The sequence below is a fragment of the Thalassophryne amazonica genome, chromosome 2, assembly GCF_902500255.1.
Source record: "Thalassophryne amazonica chromosome 2, fThaAma1.1, whole genome shotgun sequence".
NCBI classification, from domain to species: domain Eukaryota; kingdom Metazoa; phylum Chordata; class Actinopteri; order Batrachoidiformes; family Batrachoididae; genus Thalassophryne; species Thalassophryne amazonica.
The window spans coordinates 111,059,113-111,077,733 of NC_047104.1; the positions used below are offsets into that span (position 1 = coordinate 111,059,113).

Below are 18,621 nucleotides of genomic sequence, written 5' to 3' on the forward strand. Positions count from 1 at the left end.
CATGGAATCGCAGGCCGAGGGAGATTGACAGTCATCTTGTGTTTCTTCCACTTTCTAATAAATAATCATAACAGTTGTTGTCCTCTACCAAGCTGCTTGCCTGTTGTCCTGTAGTCCATCCCAGCCTTGTGCAGGTCTACAGTTTTGTCCCTGGTGTCCTTATACAGCTTTTTGGTCTTGGCTATGGTGGACAGGTTGGAGTGTGAACAGGTGTCTTTTATACAGGTAACAAGTTCAAACAGGTGCAATTAATACAGGTAAAGAGTGCAGAATAAGAGGGCTTCTTAAAGAAAAATTAACAGGTCTGTGTGAGCCAGAATTCTTATTTGCAGCAGTAACATACAAATAAATTATTTAAAAAATCATACATTGTGATTTCCGGATTTTTTTTTTTTTTTTTTTTTTTTTTTAAGATTATGTCTCTCACAGTGGACATGGTAAATGGTCTGCATTTATATAGCGCTTTTCCATCTGCATCAGACGCTCAAAGCACTTTACAATAATGCCTCACATTCATTCATTAAAGACCTTGCCCAAGGGCCCTTAGTGATTTTCCAGTCAGACGGGGATTTGAACCCAGGATCTTCTGGTCTCAAGCCCAACACCTTAACCACTAGACCATCACCTCCCCCATGCACCTAAGATGAAAATTTCAGACCCCTCCATGACTTCTAAGTGGGGGAACTTGCAAAATTGCAGGGTGTTCAAATACTTATTTTCCTCATTGTATAAGAACACGTCTTAATCTGTGGCTGTCAGATTGTGTGAGGACTGAAATCCATTGCATTTTCCAACTTTGATAGGCACTCATTCATCCTTTACAAGTGTGTAGCTCTAAAATCATACATGCGGCTGTGTGGTAAAAGGAATGAAACTGAGCTGTAAATGTGTTTCCAGATGGACACCCTCCAGACACAAGACAGGACCTGACGGGCCTGTTTACAGAGAAACCCCAGAGTGGACACGTCACTGTAGGTCAGCAAGTTTATCATCTCCTGAAAAATAAAATTCATTTAAACTTATCATGAAATCAAAGGGGAAAAAAAAGGAATCTTTACTTTTAAAAAAATGCAATGATTTTATTTATACATATATAAATACATTTAAAATATGGAAATGATAAAATGTGTCATTTGAACTCAAATTTAACAATGTTTTTATTACTTAATAATTCCATTACTCTGACACGTGAAACACTGACCTTCACTAGGTGTTTGGAACTATGAAAACAACTTTGTGCCGGCATATCTACATAAGTCAAAGTCACAAACTATGCTTATCTTTAGATTTATTTCAAAGTAGTTTGATAGAATAATTATATATAAGTGACATTTGTTTTTATACTAACTAAATAAGAATTCTTAAAAATAAAGAATTGTCTTCTTGATTTAAAAAATGCTTGTTTTAGAAACATTTGAAACAAAAGCATTTAGAAGCATTATTTATGATATAATTTAATTTTGGTTCTATAATCCTTTCAAAGAATGGCAAACTACTGTTGATATGAAAGTTCCAGGCCAATAAAAATTCTTGCAGTTCTTTTAAAAGTAACTAAATCAATCAAAAAAATAATTACAAAAATACATTTCACATTTTGAACAGCACTACATCAAAGCACAAACTGGCTGAACCAATATGGTCAGAGGACACGCAACTGCTTTTGATACCATAATGTGCAGGATGTCAGGAAAAATTTCCTGACGGTTTCTTTTTGTTTTGTTTTTTGTTTGTTTGTTTGTTTTTGGTAGGTGAAAATATCACGTTTGTGGCTAAAGTGAATGCCGGCTCACTGCTGAAGAAACCCACTGTCAAATGGTTCAGAGGGAAGTGGATGGACCTCGCCAGCAAGTCTGGAAAACACCTACAGCTAAAGGAGATGTGCGACCGCAATACCAAGGTTCATGTTGTGAAATTTACAGAGCTGGTTTCCTGTCATGTTGACATCAGAGAGATAGAGATAGACAGACACAGGGACATAAAGGGAGAGAGACAGGCTGAAAAAAACAGACAGAAAAAAGTGTCCAAAGTCACCACCTAAAAATGTCTTTCTCCTCCAACCTTCGGATTAAATTGTTGGCAGAATAGAATAGAATAGATGTTTATTGGCACTGCAGAGTTTCATTGCATTTCTGCAATGAAATTCTGGTGGCACTTTCCAAACAGCGATATGCAAAAAATAACAGCAACAGCTTTAAAAAACAAAAAAACAAAACAAAACAGCAAACAGCTTCACAGGATGGCAAGACTTTCTTAAAAATACCAAAAAGGTGCTTAATAATTTTTTAAGATGCTTGATGTTCAGTGAGGTAGGATAGTAGAGAAGCTTGAATCTTTGACTGGACTGGGTTGCTTGACGCAAGGACGTTTCGCTTCAAATCGCAGAAGCTTCCTCAGCTAAAATTCTTACTCTGGTGGTCTGACTTCTGTCTTGACTCTTGTCGAGAAGAATGATCCGAAGTCACAAAAGCTGGAGTATTAAACCTAACCAGACTCCTCCTACTGAGAGGCAGACTGCTAAGGCTAGTGACTAAACAATAGCTCTAATTAGAACCTATTGTGCTCTAGTTAGCACTCTCCTAATGACAGGGCATCTATCCTACCCTGAGGTAGGATAGTTTTAGATATGTAAACAGACTATTATTTATTGCACATGTTGATATCCATTATGGAATGTGTGCGTTTGTGCTTGTGGGAGGGGGATGGAGAGGGGTGATGGAGGCTACAGCTCTGGTGAAAGAGCTGTTCCTTAGCCTATTAGTCTGTGTCCTTATAGTGTGGTACCTCTTCCCCGACGGCAGAGGAGCAAACAGGGAATGTCCCGCGAGGCTGTTATCCTTGCAGATGGCCCGTGCTTTCCTCTGCAAGCACTCATCATACACAGAGTCTTAGTCCAGGAGCTCAGCTCCTGCAATCCTCTGTGCTGTCTTCACCACCCAGGACAGATCCTTTCAGGCCTTTGCAATGCAGCTGCTGTACGACACTAATGCTCTCAATTGTGCTTCTGTAGAAGTTTCTGAGCAGGTGTGCAACCAACCCGCCTGATTCAGCTTCCTCAGGAAGAACATCCTCTGGTGGGTTTTTTCCACCAGGTTGTGAGTGTGTAATGTCCATGTCAGATCCTGGAGATGTGGGTGCCAAGGAACCTGACTGAGTCCACCCTCTCCACCTATTCTCCACTGATATATAATGTTAGGCTGTGAGACTCTCCTGGTCCTCCTGAAGTCTATGATGACCTCCTTGGTTTTGGTGGTATTGAGGACCAGGTCATTGTCTGCACACCACTCTGTCAGGTGTTTCACCTCCTCCCTATATATAATTTAATGACATATTATCTTTTTACAATGAATAAGAGTAGATATTCATAAAAAGGATATTTCAATTGTAATTTTACATCTTTAAAAACCATTAGTGGCAATATGTCCACAAATGACAGAACTTACAATGTGCTCATTCAAATGATCATGTCACAAGTAACCTTAACAGCTGATTGTGATCATCACCATCAGCCAGCAAAACTATCACGCATGTTGAATGTTGGCACCCAAGGTCAGAAAAACAGGTGCTTGGAGGGATTTTATGGGAGGAGGCGGGGGGTGCTGCTGCTTGACATTATCAAAAGGTCTCTGGCTAGAGTTTTGGATGCCAATTGTTTGTCCACAATCCTGATTAACAGGAAGCTACTTGTTGATGTCTGCCTGGAGCTGTGACCTTCATCACCACTGATTATTTCTGCAGTTTTACATGTTACTGCAGTTCTTCAATATTGTGGAAGCAGAAGAAATGTCTCAGCCCTGTCCATCCTCTTGGATACTGTTACAGGAGTACACCTTTGAAATGCACATCATTGACGCTAAGGCAAACTTTGCTGGAGCTTACAGATGTGAAGTATCATCGAGAGACAAGTTTGACAGCTGTAACTTTGATTTGACTGTACATGGTGAGTGCGTCACTTATTACAATGCCTTAACACGTTCTTTAAGTTTATGTAGATGCTATTTTAGTTCTGATACTCAGCGTTGTTTGTACTATCATCTGTCACTGGAATTCTATGTTTCTGGTCCCTGCTCAGACGCTTGCCCCACTGAAGGCTTTGACATAAGGACAGCTTTTCGGCGCACGTAAGTTTTAAGGGAATGCTATTACCATTTAGAAATTTGAATGTCTATATACACACACACACATTATATATATTATATTATATATATATATATAGTGAGGAAAATAAGTATTTGAACACCCTGCGGTTTTGCAAGTTCCCCCACTTAGAATTCATGGAGGGGTCTGAAATTTTCATCTTAAGTGCATGTCCACGGTGAGAGACATAATCTTAAAAAAAATTTAAAAAAATCCGGAAATCACAAAGTATGATTTTTTAAAATAATTTATTTGTATGTTACTGCTGCAAAGAAGTATTTGAACACCTACCAACCAGCAAGAATTCTGGCTCACACAGACCTGTTAATTTTTCTTTAAGAAGCCCTCTTATTCTGCACTCTTTACCTGTATTAACTGCACCTGTTTGAACTTATCTGTATAAAAGACACCTGTTCACACACACAATCAATCACACTCCAACCTGTCCACCATAGCCAAAACCAAAGAGCTGTCTAAGGACACCAGGGACAAAACTGTAGACCTGCACAAGGCTGGGATGGACTACAGGACAACAGACAAGCAGCTTGGTAGAAGACAACAACTGTTATGATTATTTATTAGAAAGTGGAAGAAACACAAGATGACTGTCAATCTCCCTCGGTCTGGGATTCCATGCAAGATCTCACTTTGTAGGATAAGCATGATTCTGAGAAAGCTCAGAACTACACAGGAGGACCTGGTCAATGACCTGAAGAGAGCTGGGACCACAGTCACAAAGATTACATTAGTAACACATGATGCTGTCATGGTTTAAAATCCTGCAGGGTGGCAAGGTCCCCCTTCTCAAGCCAGCACATGTCCAGGCCCGTTTGAAGTTCACCAGTGACCATCTGGATGATCCAGAGGAGGCATGGGAGAAGGTCATGTGGTCAGATGAGACTAGAATAAAGCTTTTTGGAATCAACTCCACTTACCATGTTTAGAGGATGAGAACAACCCCAAGAAAACCATCCCAACTGTGAAGCATGTGGGTGGAAACATCATACTCTGGGGGTGCTCTTCTGCAAAGGGGACAGGACGACTGCACCATATTGAAGGGAGGATGGATGGGGTCATGTATTGCGATGTTTTGGCAAACAACCTCCTTCCCTCAGTAAGAGCATTGAAGATGGGTCATGTCTGGGTCTTCCAGCATGACAATGACCCCAAACACACAGCCAGGGCAACTAAGGAGGGGCTCCGTAAGAAGCATTTCAAGGTCCTGGAGTGGCCTGGCCAGTCTCCAGACCTGAACTCAATAGAAAATCTTTAAAGGGAGCTGAAACTCCAAACCTGGAAGATTTGGAGAAGATCTGTATGGAGGAGTGGACCAAAATCCCTGTTGCAGTGTGTGAAAACCTGGTGGAAAAACTACAGGAAACGTTTGACCTCTGTAATTGAATGAATGAATGAATGAAAGAAAACTGTTTATTTCGAACATTTGATACAACAACAAATACAAGATAGATCAGTGAAAACAACAACAAAAAAGTTCCTACTGTGTACCCAACATGTCCGAAAAGGGGTAGGGTGAAGCATCAGCTTATTTATCCCTACCCCTTCTTCCCCACAACCAGTAATACCCTTTGCCACATATACACATAGATTCCTACACACCTAAACCGATATCAATATATATATATATATATATATACACACATATACATACATATATATATATATATATACACACATATACATACATATATATATATATATATATATATATATACACACATATATACATATATATATATATATATATATACACACACACATATATATACATATATATATATATATATATATATATACACACACACATATATATATATATATATATATATATATATATATATATATATATACATATACACAAACATAAATATACACCTACACATACCTACTTACATACAAAATACTATATATTTATAAGCCGAAGCAAAAAAAAAAACACCCTAACCCTCATTACCCTTCCTCCTCCCTATACCTAGAGAAAAGCATATTTTTGTACTGCTGTTTGAACTGGTTCATGCTTGGACATTGCTTGAGCCCCACTCCCAATCTGTTCCACATCCTCACCCCACAGACAGAAATACAGAAACCTTTTAATGTTGTTCGTGCCCACTGATGCTTTAAATTAAATTTCCCCCTCAGACTGCAATCCCCTGATCTGTTAAAAAACATTTTTAATATTTGCTGGAAGTAAATTGTTTATTGCTTTATACATGATTTGTACTGTTTGAAAATGAACCAAGTCTGTGAATTTTAAGATTTTGGATTGTAAAAATAGTGGATTTGTATGATCTCTATAGCCAGTATTATGAATGATTCTTATAGCTCTTTTCTGCATTACTGATAGTGATTGTGTTGTACCTTTATAAGTATTACCCCATACCTCTGCACAGTACTGTAAATATGGTAAAACCAGTGAGCAGTAAAGAATGCGGAGTGAGTTGTGGTCCAGAATATTTTTCGCAAACATTGCAAACAAAGGCTACTGTACCAAATATTAACATTGTTTTTCGCAGGTGTTGAAATACTTATTTGCAGCAGTAACATACAAATAAATTATTAAAAAAATCATACATTGTGATTTCCCGATTTTTTTGTTTGTTTGTTTTGTTTTAGATTATGTCTCTCACAGTGGACATGCACCTAAGATGAAAATTTTAGACCCCTCCATGATTTCTAAGTGGGAGAGCTTGCAAAATCGCAGGGTGTTCAAATACTTATTTTCCTCACTGTATATATATACACACGAGTGTGTGTATACACATACATACATATACACACACAAATACACACACACTAGCTGATTACCTGCTCAGGGCGGGTTTTATTCAGAGACGGAAATGAAAACTTCATCTTAACCAACAAAGCTATCACCTCCTACCTATCCTGGATTCCAGAGAACTGTTAGAGCATGACTGCCTCAAGAAGACACAGCTGCTATTACTACCACCACCACTACCACCACTACTACTACACTCAACAAAAATATAAATGCAACACTTTTGGTTTTGCTCCCACTTTGTATGAGATGAACTCAAAGATCTAAAACTTTTTCCACATACACAATATCACCATTTCCCTCAAATATTGTTCACAAACCAGTCTAAATCTGTGATAGTGAGCACTTCTCCTTTGCTGAGATAATCCATCCCACCTCACAGGTGTGCCATATCAAGATGCTGATTAGACACCATGATTAGTGCACAGGTGTGCCTTAGACTGTCCACAATAAAAGGCCACTCTGAAAGGTGCAGTTTTGTTTTATTGGGGGGGATACCAGTCAGTATCTGGTGTGACCACCATTTGCCTCATGCAGTGCAACACATCTCCTTCGCATAGAGTTGATCAGGTTGTCAATTGTGGCCTGTGGAATGTTGGTCCACTCCTCTTCAATGGCTGTGCAAAGTTGCTGGATATTGGCAGGAACTGGTACACGCTGTCGTATACGCCGGTCCAGAGCATCCCAAACATGCTCAATGGGTGACATGTCCGGTGAGTATGCCAGCCATGCAAGAACTGGGACATTTTCAACTTCCAAGAATTGTGTACAGATCCTTGCAACATGGGGCTGTGCATTATCCTGCTGCAACATGAGGTGATGTTCTTGGATGTATGGCACAACAATGGGCCTCAGGATCTCATCACGGTATCTCTGTGCATTCAAGATGCCATCAATAAAATGCACCTGTGTTCTTCATCCATAACAGACGCCTGCCCATACCATAACCCCACCGCCACCATGGGCCACTCGATCCACAACATTGACATCAGAAAACCGCTCACCCACACGATGCCACACACGCTGTCTGCCATCTGCCCTGAACAGTGTGAACCGGGATTCATCCGTGAAGAGAACACCTCTCCAACGTGCCAAACGCCAGCGAATGTGAGCATTTGCCCACTCAAGTCGGTTACAACGACGAACTGTAGTCAGGTCGGGACCCCGATGAGGACGACGAGCATTCAGATGAGCTTCCCTGAGACGGTTTCTGACAGTTTGTGCAGAAATTCTTTGGTTATGGAAACCGATTGTTTCAGCAGCTGTCCGAGTGGCTGGTCTCAGACGATCTTGGAGGTGAACATGCTGAATGTGGAGGTCCTGGGCTGGTGTGGTTACACGTGGTCTGCGGTTGTGAGGCTGGTTGGATGTACTGCCAACTTCTCTGAAACGCCTTTGGAGACGGCTTATGGTAGAGAAATGAACATTCAATACACGAGCAACAGCTCTGGTTGACATTCCTGCTGTCAGCATGCCAATTGCACGCTCCCTCAAATCTTGCAACATCTGTGGCATTGTGCTGTGTGATAAAACTGCACCTTTCAGAGTGGCCTTTTATTGTGGGCAGTCTAAGGCACACCTGTGCACTAATCATGGTGTCTAATCAGCATCTTGATATGGCACACCTGTGAGGTGGGATGGATTATCTCAGCAAAGGAGAAGTGCTCACTATTACAGATTTAGACTGGTTTGTGAACAATATTTGAGGGAAATGGTGATATTGTGTATGTGGAAAAAGTTTTAGATCTTTGAGTTCATCTCATACAAAATGGGAGCAAAACCAAAAGTGTTGCGTTTATATTTTTGTTGAGTGTACTACAGGGCTCAATAGCCTATGTCACTCCCTATATGTCAAAGTATATATGTGCCAAGTTTGGCTCAATTCTGCAGCACACTAGTATCTCTCCTCTTAACTATCACTACTAGTACTACTACTAAAGTGCTCAATAGCCTATATCACTGCCCCTATGTCAGAGTATATGTGTGCCAAGTTTGGCTCAATTCTGAGTTGCTCTTTGAACAGAGGAGGGACACACACAACAGTTGTCTCTTAGTATAAAAGAACCAATACAAATACATATGCGTCCATTTATACCCACTATCAAATATCTACAAGTTTACATTATTATTTTCAAAAAAGAGGAAGATAAACTAAGCAGAATAAATATGTAGCAAACCAGCAAAAAAAAAAAAAAAAATAACCTCAGTAATCTGGTAATTGTCAGACCCTAGCCTCATCCATGGACTTTGTGAAAATCAAGTACTTGTAGCTCATTTGAAACTGACAGTTTTGACTAAAAAAAAAAAAAATAATACTCTGACAACTGAACCCCACATGCATTTTATGAGAACACAGCAACAGGCTTTAAAATCAGTTTTAAACTCCTGTTAAACTTTACAACACTGATAAGTTAAGTGACACAGCAGCAGAATCCTCCGTGTTTGTTCCTTTCTCTCCACGTTTAGAGCTCCGGAAGGTTGATTCCACCAAGGAAATAGTTGTTTCCTGTCCAGCATGACGATATGAACCGATTTAGACATGTGACATTTGTTTACAGTTTGTGATTTCAGTGTTTCGGTATTTTCATAATTACACACAGATTTACCAGTGCACGAGCTGATCTCTGTTTTAGCTCAGTCTGCTTTTCTAGTCATTGTGGAATTGATTTGTTTTCAGCAAAACCAGCCTTGTTGAAGGTATTTTCTGTGATAAAATCAAGCAGTCTCCTATTTTACTGATGTTTTGTTTGTCATTGATGTTCCTGCAGCAGCACAGATGGACATCAGCTCTCAGGAGAGCTGGACTTCAGCACTTTATTGAAAAAGAGGTAAGCTGTGTGCATGTGTGTACGTGCATGCGCACATGCATTTGTGTGTGTGTGTGTATATACGTACATCCATATATTCACATTTCATAATCTTGCTTTCTTCCCCGTTTCCCTGGATGGATCGTTGTTTTTCTACAGAGAGTAAGAACCATCTGCATTTGAAAATTACAAATAGGAATAATTATTAACATAGGCCTAGGAGGTGGGGTCTATTTGGGGGAGTGACACCAAATTTGCCCGAATTTCAGAAACCCCCATGACTCTTTAAATTACCATATATTTATATACCCATATTTATATTGGTGACCAAATAGTGGTTTGATTGTTTACATTAATTGCGAAAATAAGTCTGACATTTTAGGCCATTCTATTCTGTATTTGGAGTCTACATGGCCCATGCATGAATTTCCCAGCCCATCTGCCCGAATTTGAGCATTTTGCCGAGCCCAGGGGGGAAGTTGCCCCCCACCTCCTACGCCTATGATTATTAACATTAACACGGGAATAATTATTAACATTAACAAATAATAATCCTGCACAATTTACTGTGATAAAACAGGGTGACCACATTTTTTTCCTTCTAAAACCTTCTTTTAATCATTTCCTGTTACTCCTAATATGAAATTGTATTATATATATGAAATATATTGTACATTTTAACAAGGGCACTTTGATGATTATCACTTTTGTTAACATTACAGGAAGTATTTGCTTAGTTTTACTGAAAAGCTATAAAGTATAGCTTGATTAAAATGGGAAGAAATTATGATAATTGATGTATATTTCAGCTACAGCACTGGGCAAAAGTTTTATGCACTGTAGAATTTTGATTAAAGCATTTGAATTTTATTTAATTATGTGTATATATATATATATATATATATATATATATATATATATATATATATATATATATATATATACTCGTATATCTTTAAAGTATTGAAAAATCTCTGTTCCAAAACAAACAAACACCAGTACACAGACAGTGGATGATATAAACTGATTGTAAACATCAGATTAAATACAATCTAATTTTTTTAGAAATTGTAGTAAACCGCCTCAGAATGCTTCACTTTTAAAGAAAAAAGAATTTGCACATTTTGCTTGTTTATGTCTATATTAGAGATGCAGGGAGTTGCTTTTTGTTGATTTTCAAAGTCATAAAGTCTTGTGCACAGTACTGTAGAAACACAGATCTGGTAGTTTATTTGTCGGGGTGCACACTTTGAGTGCTGCTATGGAGTCAGGCAGTTGAAGAGTTTGTCTGCAAAAAAACAGATAAATGCCATCTCTGTCAAAGTTAAACAATATATGTCATGTTGCTGTTTGTGTGCACTTCTCAGTGTTCACTGACATAGGCTTAGACCACAATACAAAAAGGAAACAAAGGAAATTAATTAAAATGGTAAATGGACTGCATTTACATAGCACTTTTCCATCTGTATCAGACGCTCAAAGCGCTTTACAATTATGCCTCACATTCACCCCGATGTCAGGGTGCTGCCATACAAGGCGCTCACTACACACCGGGAGCAATAGGGGATTAAAGGCTTTGCCCAAGGGGCCCTAGTGATTTTTCAGTCAGGTCGGGATTTGAACCCATGATCTTCTGGACTCACCTCCCCTAATTTAACTAAACTTTGTAACACTGTTACACTCTTTTAAAAAGGCTGATTGCAGGAGGTATGATGTCATGTGGAATTAAGAAAAAAAAATATGTATCATGATTTTCAGAAACTAGCAGATTTGGATGCATCTGTTTTTGCAACGGACTCTTTATTGTCTTTATTTAGTTTTCCAGATAAAGCCACTTTTTCTTTCCCCAACAGTGAAATGAATCAGGCATCAGATATGGAAATATTCACTAACCAACACTTCTATCTGTGTGTCACAGCATGTTTAAAGATTACTGTCTGCTATAATCCTTTTTTTTTTAGTGAAATCATATTTATAATGTGGTGTTTGTGTTACTTTTAAATGTCTTAATTCTTCTGTTTTTGTTGCCATGTGTGTCCATGTGGGTTCTACTGTTGACTGAGCAGCAGTTTCCCAAAATCTTCAAATCGGTAAGTAACTGCTGATGGATAATCTAACTCAGAAACTACACTTTATTTTTTGTATTGCCAGTGTTGTGCTGTTGCTTTATAGTCCCTGGAACAGAATATCAAATTTGCAATTTACATATCCCATTAAAATAAAATGTGATTTTGTTTTCCGTTTCATTTAAAGAAATTATTAAATTACCACATCATATAACTCCTTTTCAGTGGAAAAAAAACACTTCATGTCTTTGTTGATGTATAAATCAGGATAATAAACATGGCAGTTATATTATTTTTATTTGTTTAAATTATTATTATTAACTTCTATTTTGTCATTTGATTTTTAAATGGACCACGATGGAAATAAGTGTTTTCACTTTCTTGTGTCATCCATGTATTTTTAATGTATTTATAATTATATTATGTACTTATCTCGTTGTTGTAATGACAATGATATAAAGCTATCCATCCATCCATCCATACATTGAACTTACTAAATAAAATCACTCACCACACTCACGCTTTTAATATAAAGATGACTTACCACCCCCTGCTGGAATGCCGTGTGAGTCCAGAAAGTAGTTAGCAACATCCATTATTCCATTTTTTTGCAGCTTTCATCCTTGACCCAAAATACATAAGCATACCAAACGGTAAATGTCAGCTGTCCACAGTTTCTCTGTGATAGAGGTTGCACGCGCACACACAGCTGCTGTAAGCAGATGCTTTTAATTAAACAAACAAAGACGTTGGCAGAAGACATTAAAAACACTCCACATTTCACTCATGGTGCCAACATGAAACTTAATTAACTCATGGTAACAGCAACATGGGACTTAACTAAACTGACTAAACCAATTGAACTACAAAAAACACAAATCAATAACACAAACAACACTGTTAAACTAACATGAACCACAATAACAACATTTTAAACCTTGAACTCCCATAGTGCATTGCAGCAGAATGTCCATTGTCTACTGGTTAGCTAAAACTGCTAATTTCTCAAAAACAATTGCCCTATAAACTTACATTTTCACAGCATTCATCCTTGACCCAAAATACATAAGCATACCAAACAACAAATGTCAGCTGGCCCCAGTTTTTGCATGATCGTAGCCATACACACGCATGCAGACACGCACACAGAGATCAACTGACTATTATATTGACTGTGACCAGTGTTGCTGTTATTCCACTACTGGCTGTGCAAACAAAGTTAAATACAGTGTTTGAAGAGAAGGAGAAATGCCAGTGCAATGCAGAAGTCTGTGCAAAAAATTTAGCAAAAGGTGCAAAACACAAAAGGGACTAACGTTTTGTTTATAGCCCCACCCAGAGGAGGTGATATTAAAAAAAAAAATAGTTGTCCAGGGAAGCATTTTGGATTTATACATTAGGTACTTTGGGACCATTTGGCTTGAATGAGGAATTAAATTTAATTTGCTTTCTTTAACATTCATTCTTTTTTTGGCGGGGGGGGGGGGGGGTTGATACATTTTATGCTTGTTTTTATTCAATTGGGACGGTTTGTGTTTCTAATTATGGATTGAGTGCAGTGCCTTGATTGATGTGTGGTTAATGTCCCCTTTTTATGCACGATTACACCTGTTCTTGATCAGTATTTGGGGCTGTACCACCCACGTTTTTCAAGGACTCTGGTGAAGATGTAATCTCTACATCGAAATGTTAGTGCCTTTTGTGTTTTGCACAGACTTCTTTGTTGCACTGGTGTTTCTCCTTCTCTTCAAGTTTGTCCTGACCTGGTTGCACCAGATTATTCTGCTTAGCAGAAGCGGAGAACTTTTCCTTTTTTGCTTAAATACAGTGTTTGTTTGACCGCTTGTTTATATGTACCACTGCACACACCAGCACAGAGCCTGATGCGGATGTGTGGGAGATTCTCCGTAATGCTCCTCCGTCAGAGTATGAGAAAATTGCCTTTCAGCATGGCATTACAGACCTCAGAGGCATGCTCAAGAGACTGAAGAAGATGAAGAAAGAGGAAAAGAAAAATGCAGGTTAGTGCAGAGTGTATTAGACCCTGCATACATTCTAAAAGCTGAAAAAGTCCATTTTTTACCATTTGTCTTATTGCTGCAACTTAGCTTTCCTCAAAAAGTTGGATCCTGCCTACCAAGTGATGAAAGGACACAAGATAAAACTATCTGTTGAGGTTGCCAGTCCAGATGTTGATGTGAAATGGATGAAGAATGGACAAGAAATCCATTTGACTGGAAGGTTTGAATTTCGTGAGGAGTTGAAAACTTAATTTCCATAAAATATGCCGTACTGACACATCACAGTTCCAATGATCATTGCTCTCCTTCTTTTTCATGTCTACTCTCCTTGCTGCGCAAATGATCTATGTTGTATGATTTCACTGCATCACCAGCAAGTAAGTATTCTGACAGCAAATAGAAAAACAGCAGTTTTTAATTTTCTTTGAGGGAGTACCAAGGGAATGACTTGGTGTCAAACCAGGATTACCACTTGCTTTGTGAACAAGAGTCAGCTTCGGAATTTTGGCCATGTGGCATACACACAGTGCATGATCGAGCACATAACACTGGACAGTTGAGGGCTCCAGTGAGTGGAGAAGGCCAAGGGGGCATGTACATTTCACCTGGCTGTGGCAGATAGTTATTTTAGAGATGTGGGGATGGACTGGTTATCTGCCTGGGTGGTTGCCATCCATTGACCCAAGGCGGTTCTGTGGTATCCTGCTTGTGGCAAAACATGGCACCAGTACATCCTTCCACACTTGACTTGACTTGGGTGGACAAGGGACCATAAGTGTTGGATGGACTGGAAGTGGTGGTGGGGTTGTCTTTACTGGACAGTGTGGATGTGAGCCAGGTACTAGCGGCTGAGGGCTGCCCTGTCATTGGCTCCAGTGGACGCTCATGGGCATTGGTGGGTAGCCTCAAATGGGACATTGACCCACTGACTCTTTGGGGTTTGGGGCTCTGTCTGTTGTTGCAGCTGTGCATCTCTGTCTTATCTTGCACTCAATGACTCAATGATGTGGTCTGTCCTTAGATGTATGGGTGATCATTACCATGATGTGGCTGGTCTGAGGGTGTAGGCTACTTACCATAGAGTTGCCTGTATGCATGCATGCATGCGTCACTCTCCCATGGTGGCTGTTGCATTCTGCCTGTGGCACTGATGCAAATCCTCATACTGAGTACTGTTATCACACATGCCATTGTATCAGCTCCTGTCTTCACAAGTTTTTTTTTAAGCTTGACATGACATTGCATGTTCTTGTATGACATTTTTGCCATGTGGCAAGATTCTCTGGGCTTGATTCAGCATGTAGGTGCCTCAGTGTTGAGGACCACAGTAACTGGAGAAGGCCAAGGGGATGCCTACACAGTAAAATCACCAGTTTAAAATTATCACTGACAGTGTTGAATTAACACTGCCAGTGTACATATGGACCTACTCTAGTCAGAGTGGGACCATATGTTCACTGTCAGTGTTGATTTTACTGTGTATGTTTCACGTGGTTGTGGCAGATGAATAGTTGATTTTTTTGTTGTCTGCTTGGGTATCTGGATCCTTGGGTGGTTCTGTGGTGTGATATTTGCACCAACAGCCCGTGGTGGGCACAGCTAACCAAAGTTAGCTTTGATAACCATTAATCCGATAACTGAAAACTTATCTTTTATGATGATAAACTGAAAAACTGCTAAAAAAAAATGTATCTTTATTACAAATAACCGATAACTTTTAGTATTGAGTTGGACGCGGCCACATCAGATTACACTGTTGGCTTCTGATAAACCAGTTTCACTTTCACTTTTTGCTGCTGGGTAAATTCAAGGATCACAAACACATAAGAACGTATGAAAAGTGAATGAATAAAAAAAAATTAAACCCCAAACACTGTCATCATCTTTCAAAAGCAGTAAAACACAGTATTAGAAGTCACAGTTTATCTCGGTATTAGATTCACAAATTAAAAACCTGCTGCTTTTTCACACGTTTTGAACCCTGCGACTTAAACAACCGAAATATGTGCATTAATGCATTGATTGGCAGAGTACAAGACATGTTAGTAAATATAAATTATTACCTGTTAGTTTCAGCGGGATTCATCTGAAGAAATAGAGTGTCCTTTTTTAATCCAAAATAGTGTCTAGAAAGTGAAGAAAAGTGCCTCTGTACACACAGCTGTGCCGTGAGAGCTCCTCCAGCCACAAAGAAATAAAATAATGTGAAAATTAGTCCATTTTGTTTGTGTCATGCGGATGGTAACAGTTTCTGTGTAGGCTCTCAGTTGTCCAGGTGGTTTCCATAGTAGAGAATGGATGGTAACAGTGTAACGTCCAAAGTTAACCTGAACTACATGACCCACAAAGCTCCCTGCATCAACCTGCCAATCACATCTTGAGCTTAATGATGATGTCATCAGCAAGTGACAGGCAGCCAGTCTGCTACAGACACACAACGGACGGACTAAAATGTTTGATTTTAGGGTTTACAAACGTTTTTGACCATTAAACTTTGCTCACTTTACCAGCAAAAAAAACAAACAAATGTTATCAGACTGAAAGTTATCAGAACTAAATTTATCGGAAGATAATTGGTCCGATGATGGTTTTACAACTTTTCTGAAAAGCTAATACGCTAGCAAAATTTTTGCTTCGATAATTATCTGTTTTTGGATTAGATGAACTGTGGCCACCACTGACCACGGCATTGTTACAACAGAAGCGGTATGACTTTGATGACACCAAACAGGGTTATCACTGACTGACTCCATTATACATGTATGCACTCTTAATCACAGCAGGAAAACACTACAACCACAAATGAAACAAAAACAAAAAACTATTGATCACAATTTAAAATAATTGAGAAAACCATTTGAACTGAATTGAATGTGTGTAATATACTTCATAATATTATGTTCCACACACCAAATGCAACTGGCATTATATATTTCACTTTATTCATCACTAATCAGTGAAGATTGCTTCATTAATATAATTGTTAATGCTTAAATTATTTGAGATCACATTATTGGTTGATCTCGTTCTTCAAATTATTTGAGTTGGATGAACTCATCAGCTTTTACAATTATTATTAATTGCATTGTTGATGCCCTTTCGGCTGCTCCCATTTGTTTGGGGTCACCACAGCGGATACAGCCAGATCCGCATTGGTATTTAGCACAGGTTTTACGTCGGATTCCCTTCCTGATGCAACTCCAGTTTCAGCTGGAGAAACACACACACAGCTGCTGGTGTTCCGAAGAGGTCTCCCATCCAAGTACTAACCAGGTCCTGCACTGCTTAGCTTCTGAGATCTGACAGGATCAGGCTGACACAGAGCAGACCAGCTGTTACAGTTATTATTAATCACATTATTGACCAAAAATTGTATTTATGCTACCAATTCTAAACCTCAAAGTTTTGTTTTTTGTTTTTGGAGAAAATGTGTCTATGAATAACAGTGTTCTTTGTGAAGGTATATTTTTGAGAGTGTTGGCAACATGCGCTCGCTCACCATCAACCACTGCTCCTTGGCGGATGATGCAGCTTATACCTGTATGGTGGGTGAAGAGAAATGTACCACCGAGCTCTTTGTTAAAGGTACAGCTTTATATAAATTATATATATATACGTGGTCTATTAGATAATAAACCGACCCTTTTATTTTTGTTTTTTAACTATATGGATTTGAATGACGTGCGATTTCACCAATCATGCTTGAACCCTCGTGCGCATGCGTGAGTTTTTTCACGCGTGTCGGTGACGTCATTTCCCTGTGGACAGGCCTTGAGTGAGATGTGGTCCCGCCCTCTCGGCTGAATTCCTTTGTTTCACACGCTGCTCGAGACGGCGCGCATTGCTTTATCAACATTTTTTCTGGACCTGTGAGGAATATCCGAGTGGACACTATTCGAGAAATTAAGCTGGTTTTCGGTGAAAAGTTTAACGGCTGATGAGAGATTATGGGGTGTTTCTGTCGGTGTAAGGACTTCCCACGCAGGGGGACATCGTGCAGCGCTTCCAGGCGCCGTCGCCGGCCTGTTTCGACCTGAAAACATCCTAATTTAAGGCTTAATTCACCCAGGACGTCGTGAGAGAACAGAGAAGATTCAGAAGAGGCCAGCATGAGGACTTTATGCGGACCATCCACTGTTTAAGGACATTTTTTAATGAAAGACGTGCGCGCAAATTCGCCGAGTCGTTTCCGTGACGACTCGGCAAATCTGTGTGCGCCGCGACAGGAAAAACACCTTTGTGTTGAAAACCATTTGTAAAATTCAGGCGGCTTTTGATGGCTTTCAACAAGTGAGTAACTGAGAAATTGTTTAACAGCTTGTGCATGTTCCAACTTGCCCGTTAAGGTTTCCAACGGAGGTGTTTTTCCTGTCGCGACCCCCCGCGGTCGGGTCTGACCCGACATGTGACTCTGCCCGCACATTCTTTCATTACAAAATGTCCGTTAACAATGGAATGTCTGAATAAACTCCTCATGCCGACTTCTTCTGAAAGTTCTCTGTTCTCTGACGAATTCCTGGGTCAACAGAGCCTGAAATGTGGAAGTTTTCAACTTGAAACGGTGAGACGCTGCCGCCTCGAAGCGCAGATCGCCGTCAGGTGCTGTGGGACTTCCTTAAAGCGACACTACCAGACCAAAATCTCTCATCAGCCGTTAAAATTTTTACCAAAAACCAGCTGAATTTATCGAATGGTGTCCACTCAGTTGTGCCTTACAGTTTTGAAAAAATTTTGATCAAACAAAGCAGCAGTCTCTGAGACATTCCTAAACAATGAAAAAACGATGAGAGGGTGGGCAA

The 18,621-nt window shown here is 39.5% G+C and overlaps 1 protein-coding gene across 2 annotated transcripts in view; it reads left to right on the forward strand.

Annotated features, from left to right (window-relative positions):
• mybpc3 (myosin binding protein C3) overlaps positions 1-18,621 on the forward strand; it is an 88,009-nt gene that overhangs the window by 25,396 nt on the left and 43,992 nt on the right. Inside the window, exons 4-14 of one of the 2 annotated variants that reach the window (XM_034191824.1) lie at positions 898-975; positions 1,749-1,897; positions 3,820-3,937; positions 4,070-4,118; positions 9,697-9,756; positions 9,895-9,897; positions 11,802-11,825; positions 13,659-13,822; positions 13,910-14,042; positions 14,197-14,199; positions 17,283-17,407. In XM_034191824.1, the coding sequence (XP_034047715.1) occupies positions 898-975; positions 1,749-1,897; positions 3,820-3,937; positions 4,070-4,118; positions 9,697-9,756; positions 9,895-9,897; positions 11,802-11,825; positions 13,659-13,822; positions 13,910-14,042; positions 14,197-14,199; positions 17,283-17,407 (906 nt within the window). Of the gene's footprint in view, positions 1-897; positions 976-1,748; positions 1,898-3,819; positions 3,938-4,069; positions 4,119-9,696; positions 9,757-9,894; positions 9,898-11,801; positions 11,826-13,658; positions 13,823-13,902; positions 14,043-14,196; positions 14,200-17,282; positions 17,408-18,621 lie in introns of both variants that reach the window. The other variant, XM_034191817.1, reaches the window with a different exon arrangement.